The 7,218-nt window shown below is 43.2% G+C and overlaps 1 protein-coding gene across 2 annotated transcripts in view; it reads left to right on the plus strand.

The window, feature by feature from the left end:
• GLT8D2 (glycosyltransferase 8 domain containing 2) overlaps positions 1–6,948 on the plus strand; it is a 35,004-nt gene extending 28,056 nt beyond the window's left edge. For both annotated transcript variants that reach the window (XM_034987701.1, XM_034987702.1), the window contains exons 7-10: positions 115–227; positions 2,287–2,453; positions 3,648–3,760; positions 6,339–6,948. In XM_034987701.1, the coding sequence (XP_034843592.1) occupies positions 115–227; positions 2,287–2,453; positions 3,648–3,760; positions 6,339–6,511 (566 nt within the window). In that variant the 3' untranslated portion in view covers positions 6,512–6,948. The remainder of the gene's footprint in view (positions 1–114; positions 228–2,286; positions 2,454–3,647; positions 3,761–6,338) is intronic.
• The last annotated feature ends 270 nt before the right edge of the window (positions 6,949–7,218 follow it).

The raw sequence follows: 7,218 nt of genomic DNA on the forward strand, positions 1-7,218 counted from the left end.
GGATCACATACTTTTCCTCCATAGCAAAGTCGGGGACTGTTTGACATTCTAAGGCTCTCTCTGGCTCTAAAACAAATGCTATAATATTTTAACTCCTGGTGTTTCTAAATTCAGGTGATATCCAAGAACTCTATGACACCACCTTGGCCCTGGGCCACGCGGCAGCTTTCTCGGGTGACTGCGATTTGCCCTCGGCTCAGGACATGAACAGATTTGTGGGGCTGCAGGTGGGCTTGCTGCTCGGAGGTCCTGCCTTCGCCCTGCTGCTCTCCTCCCTTCCCTTCCCCACAGCTCACGATAATCTAACCCGGGAGAACCCTGCCCGGGAGGGGCCTGGCTGCCCGCTCCACCCCAGCTCTGTGCGTACCAAGGCTGGGGCAAGATAACCCTGCAAGTCCCGCTCTCCTTGTCTGAAACACGGCAACAATAGTACCTGTTTTGTTCTGTTTTTGTAACATGATGCCCAAGTTCCAGCCTGCAGTAATGCTCCAGAAGGGACCCTTGTTCTGTAGGTGGCTGGAACCACACTCTCTGTCCGAGATGTCGGTTTACTGTAAGAGACTCCCTGAACTTTGGGTTCTGTTTTCAGAGTTGTGATCATCGCTTTCCCCCATCCCCTTTCAATGGAGGAAAATACTGATTTTCCTCAAGGGTAAAGAGCTCCTTACCCTGGAGGAAATGAGGAAAGTTGAACCTATATGGAATACTGAAGCCAAAAGGATGGCTTTAAAATACAAGGTGGTGTTAAGAATCAAATGCTGTTCTCCAAAAAAAAGTTCCAGGAAATAATTTTATATGTGTGACAATAGAGATGTGACACACTTTGAGGCGTCGGCTTTCAGGCCACCCCCGAATCGGTCAAAAGCTCGGCTCTGTCACTTAGTAGGTTTGTAACCCTGGGCCAGTTACTTACCAATCATCTTCTCCCTCAGTTGTTCAACAGAGGAAGAGTACTTCCCTTGTAGAGTTATTGTGAGAATTAAATTAGTTAATCCATGGAAAGGGACTGCGTGCAATTAATGGGGTAATGTGTGCAAAGTTCCCAGAACTGCCTGGTGCCCAGAATTTGCTCAAGTGTTTCCATTATTTCCCTGTTACCTTCGAGCATCACACCGAGGTGGGTTAGGACAGCCCGTGCAGGTGAGACAGTATGTCCTGCCTCATGTCACTCCCATTCAGCAACTCCCTGTGTGCCTGACACTGTTTTAGGTACCAGTGAGACAGTAAACAAAACTCAAATTCCTGCCTTTGTGGAGCTTACATTTTGGTGGGAAGAGACAGTAAACAAAGTATTTAACAGAGGATCAGGGTGCAGGGCGGGCTGTTTGTTAAATTGGGTGATCGGGGAAGGCTCCCCTGAGGTGGTGTCGCTGAGCCTGCACCTGAAAGAACTGAGGGAACCACCTCAGCAGATATCTAGGGGAAAAACAGTCCAAGGAGAGGTAATGGCAAGTTCAAAGGCCCTGAGGCTGGAGTGTGTCTTTCTTGTATGGAAGGAACAAGGGGATCAGTGTGGCGGAGGAAAGCGGGGCAAGAACAGATGTTAAAAAGGTAATGGCAGTGGGGGCAGAGGGCACAGGGCGTGGCAGCCCATTGTAGGAACTCGGGCTTTTACTGTGAGATGGGAAGCCACTGGAGAGGCTTTGAGCAGATGAGTGACAGAGACAGAGTGGAGTTGAAAAGGGTGGAAGCAGGAAGAGTTTAGGAGGAGCTTGCAGAAATCCTGTGAGTGGTAATGACAGCCTGGACCGGGAAGGTAGCCGTGTAGACAGTGTAGTTTGGAAGACGAGACCAACAGGATTTGCTGACGGATTTGGATGAAAAGTGAATGAGAAGGAGCCACGGAGGACCTAACGACCCTGGGTTTTTTGCCTAAGTATCTGGAAGAATAGAGTTGCCAGTAACTGAGGTGAAGCAGATTGTCGGGAAGCAGGTTTGGGACAGGACTGGGATCCGTGTTTGGATGTAAGGGGAGCTGCCTTGTAAAGCCTCCAGGAGACAGAGTTGGCAGATGTGGCAGGAGTTGGGAATCCAGAGACGTCGGGGCCGGCTACGCGGATAGCATTTCGAGCTATGAGACTGGATAAGGCTGTCGAGGGAGTTACTGCTAGAGACAGGAACAGGTGCTGGAAGAGAGGCTGGGGAAGGGAGAAAACCAGCCAGGGACGCTAGGAAGTGGCTGGGGACACAGCAGGAAACACAGAAATACTGCATGGTTGTTTCAGGAAAATGACTATTTTTCAGAAACAAAAGATCTGTTCAAAAGCGTATCCCGTTCCTTTCTAGAATACATACATGGGCTATCTGGACTACCGGAAGAAGACTATAAAAGACCTTGGCATAAGCCCCAGCACTTGCTCTTTCAACCCGGGTGTGATTGTGGTCAACATGACGGAATGGAAGCACCAGCGCATCACCAAACAACTGGAGAAGTGGATGCAAAAAAATGTGGAGTATGTGTAAACCTCTCTACCATTTTCCATGCTTGGCGACAGAATTATTCAATTAATTTTCTATGCATAACTCGGGTTAGAAATATTTCACAGACATCTTAGATCAGATTTTCTTACAGAGGCACTGATGAGAAAGAATGGGGACAACAGATGAAAATCTAGTCTCAGACGGTATGTCAGCAGAAGCGAGATCCTGCAGAATCTTATTATGCAAACATTTTTCTAATGAATTAATAATGTAATTTTAAATCTTCTCCTAGAAGCCTAGTGAACCTTCTCCACTGAAAATCATTTATCTCAGTTGGTATCTCCTTCTTACATAGATTCGTTTTTTTTTTTTTTATTTTTAAAGATATATATTTTTAAGATTTTATTTATTTATTTGACAGAGAGAGACAGCGAGAGAGGGAACACAAGCAGGGGGAGTGGGAGAGGGAGAAGCAGGCTTCCCGCAGAGCTGGGAGCCCGATGCGGGGCTTGATCCCAGGACCCTGGGATCATGACCTGAGCCGAAGGCAGACGCTTAACGACTGAGCCACCCAGGTGCCCCCATAGATTCGTTTTTAAGAATGATTTTATAAACTCAACTTTGTTTTTGAAGGTTGAATTTTTAAAAATGTATCATTTTTCATTATCGAAGTTTTAAAATAGAGAAAAAAAACCCCTCTAACACAACCACTATTATCGTGTCGTTTTATTTCCTGTCCACCTTTTTTATCCGGGTATTTTAAATGCCATCATAACCTTGAATTTGTAAGTAGTTATTCTACATAATGTAGGATCAGAATTTGATCTTCTGTATTTGCCATAAAAAAGGCTGAAAATTAAGCCCCACATTGGGCTCCCTGCTCCGTGGGAAGCCTGCTTCTCCCTCTCCCACTCCCTTTGCTTGTGTTCCCCTCTCTCGCTATGTCTGTCTCATAAATAAATAAAATCTTAAAAAAAAAAGGCTGAAAATTAAAATGGCAAAATGCTATGCTGTGAGTCTAGACAAATTATATGGGAATTCATGGTATTCTTACAATTCTGTGTAAGTCTGACAATTTTCAAAATAAAAAGTTGGGGGAAAATGAAAAACTATAGTCTTACTATATAGTGGGAGACTGTCTTACATCTTTCAAAATTAGTAAGTTCTACTTTATGGGAGTCTCTGCGGCTCGAGGCCAAATGTTGCTCTTCTATTCCATTTCTTAGGGAAAATCTCTACAGCAGCTCCCTGGGAGGAGGGGTAGCCACCTCCCCAATGTTGATTGTGTTTCATGGGAAATACTCTGCAATCAACCCCCTGTGGCACATAAGGCACCTGGGTAAGTATTTTAGGGAGACAACACAAATGTGCATCTTACAGGTCTGTGAGCACCGGGGGTGGGGGGGTGGGGGGGGCGGTTTGCTATAGCACCAGCTGCTTCAGTTCAGATCCTCCAGGCGATCTTGGAGGTCATCCATTATTTAACCTTCGTTGCTCAGATTCTACAAATGCAGCTGATAAAAATGGCCTGAGAGGTGCGTTTCTAGGAATTCATGGGAAGCAGTTAGACTCATGCTTAGCACTGAGTATGTGCTCAATAAACATTACCTACTGTTACAATAGAACTTTCACTGTCAGAACTTTTTCACTTGCCTTTATTGCCCTCTTGCAGTAGCTTGCAGTGGGCAAAACCAAACGAATTAGCATAATGGTTTATGATGCATCTAGATCGCTCGAAACTTCTCGTTTAAAAAGTTGACTCCTGACTGTGTACCATGTGAGTCTTCTATTCAGTCCTCACGGCAGGAGTGCAGGCTCTGCGATATGGACTGGAATCCCAACTCTGCTATTACCTATGTTGGGCAAATTATTCAACCTTTCTGTACCTTAGTTCTCCATTTGTAAACTGAAGCTAATAGAACCTTATAAAGTTTTTGTAAGGAATAAATTATCTAATACATGTAAATTGCTTAGCACAGAGCCTGGCGCAGAAGACACATTCGTTCAAACACATGGCCACAATCCCTTAGCCAAAAGCACTGGGCCAGACCTGTTTAGAAATGAGAAAGCTTTTGAATTTTAAAAAGGTAATGTGATGCATACATTTATGTTATGCAATACTCTGAGTGGGATCTAGGTTTTGCTACCAAAAAAGTTATTAAAAATCCTTTTGTTTTCAGACATTTGGGCATTATTTTAGAATTGGAGACAATGGCTTATGGATGTATATTTACTAAGTACCTTCTACACTGTAAAGAACTGAGCTAGGTTTTGGTGACAAAGGTGAATATTAGTTCTAATTCTCAGAACAACCTGCAAGGTGGTATGTCCCTTACTCTCCCTTTTAAAAGAAGGGGCACATAAAACTATAGAAGCTGGGTCCTGTCTCCTCTTAATGATTCTGTACAGATTTGCTTCTGCCTCATTACCAGAATCTTCCTCGATTTTCCTGAGCATCTGCACGCACACAGAGGCAACACAGGGAAGTTAAGGACACTAGTGTTCCATCTGGTTTGATTTATAATAATGTTGGGTTCATTGTTAGGTCAAATATCATTATTTCCATGAAATGAATGTGCAGAAAATCCCATCAAAGTTGTAGGTCTATAAAAAAGGTTGTGTAGGAATAGTTATGCGGAGCTTAGATTGATAAGGTTAGAGCATTCTATGATCTTGAACAGAGTCTCAATCACATTTTTTTTTTAAAGATTTTATTTATTTATTTGAGACAGAATGAGAGAGAGAGAGCACATGAGAGGGGTGAGGGTCAGAGGGAGAAGCAGACTCCCTGCCGAGCAGGGAGCCTGATGTGGGACTCGATCCAGGGACTCCAGGATCATGACCTGAGCTGAAGGCAGTCGCTTAACCGACTGAGCCACCCAGGCGCCCGAGTCTCAATCACATTTTATGAAATATCTAACTGGTAAGTAGGAAGGCGCAGAATCTTCCTAAGGGAAAGAAATCATTTTTCTTTGTAGAACAGAGACTACATCTGTGAAGGTTTTGGAATCAGGGAAGTCTGCAAAGTAAATCTACACAGAAATCATTTGAAAAATGATTCAGTTTTAGGGCGTTTTGGAAGCAGAAAGCAATGTAACACTAATGGGTATTAAGTTTGGGTCTAAGCAGGTAGGCTTAAGATTTTAAAAATGTATGATATATATTTAGCTAAAAGCAAACTGCAAGCCCATAGGGAGTCCTCCGATCATGGAGCAGACAGATGATGTCCCCAGGTGGAGACTATAAGGTGCTTCTTCCCAAATGAGCATTTCCTTTGTATAGAGTCTTTGGAAGTTGATAATTATTCCCATTATGTCACCACAGCCTGAAACACCTAGCTCCTCTTCCGCGACCGCCTTCACAGCTATGTTTCTAATAGAAGATGGCTTTTTTTTTCTTGCATCATGTTAAGCTGGACTAACACACAACTCCAGCTATCCACCCTCTCTTAATTAAGGGATTTTCAGTTTTAAAAAAATATCAAATTCTCTTTCACAGAAAGATAATCTAAAACAAGGGGCGCCTGGGTGGCTCAGTCATTAAGCGTCTGCCTTCGGCTCAGGTCATGATCCCAGGACCTTCCCTCTCTCCCCCTCCCTCTCTCTGATAAATAAAATCTTTTTTTTTTTTTAAGATTTTATCTATTTATTTGACAGAGAGACAGCAAGAGAGGGAACACAAGTAGGGGGAGGGGGAGAGGGAGAAGCAGGCTTCCCGCTGAGCAGGGAGCCCAATGCAGGGCTCGATCCCAGGACTCTGGGACCATGACCTGAGCTGAAGGCAGATGCTTAACGACTGAGCCGCCCAGCCGCCCCGATAAATAAAATCTTAAAAAAAATAATGGACTTGTACTCACTTTTCAATATAAAAATTGTACTTTCTAACAAGCCTATTACTTTCTTTTAAACATCATGAAGGCTGGAATCCAGATACCAGATATTCGGAGCATTTTCTGCAGGAAGCAAAACTACTCCACTGGAATGGAAGACATAAACCTTGGGACTTCCCTAGTGTTCACAATGACTTATGGGAAAGCTGGTTTGTTCCTGACCCTGCAGGAATATTTAAACTCAATCACCACAATAGCTGATATAACTTAACATTTTAAGTATTTCCTACATAAAAATGTGGAATTGTGCATTTGTAGCCCTACTATTTCATTGTTCTTTATGAATAGTACCTTCAAGACATATGATCCACAATGGAAACCACAAAGACTGCTGTGTGCAAACAGTACCCTGGGTCATGCAGGCATGGACTCCTTAAGTATGGGGGGGATCACGGAAATCACGATGAGGTGCGTGAGCTGTATTGTTGGAAGGAAACAAACCCGTCTCGGTTTCAGCAATTTGCTTAATTCTGAATGACAACTTATATTCACAATTTTTAAAAATTTCTAGATGTGTTTTTTCACACACATCTTTTTTTAGGTATTTTTTAACAGGTTGCGAGTCTTTTGTAAAACAATATATTCCGTTTAAAACATGAATGTCTGAAAAAATAAAATATTTGCAGATTTTCTAATGATTTTCAGTATATGTATTATTCTACACATTAAACATAATACAGGGTAGACCGACCTCACATGTAAAGGGGGAAAGAATACCAGTCACTCCTACTGCAGAAAAACTTGCAACTTAGGATAATGATTCTTAATTTTTTTTTTTTTAAAGATTTTATTTATTTATTTGAGAGAGAGAGAATGAGAGCGAGCACATGAGAGGGAGGAGGGTCAGAGGGCAAAGCAGATTCCCTGCTGAGCAGGGAGCCCGATGCGGGACTCGATCCCGGGACTCC

Source organism: Mirounga leonina, unplaced genomic scaffold (assembly GCF_011800145.1).
Source record: "Mirounga leonina isolate KUSES-001 unplaced genomic scaffold, KU_Mleo_1.0 Mir_418, whole genome shotgun sequence".
Classification (NCBI taxonomy): Eukaryota; Metazoa; Chordata; class Mammalia; order Carnivora; family Phocidae; genus Mirounga; species Mirounga leonina.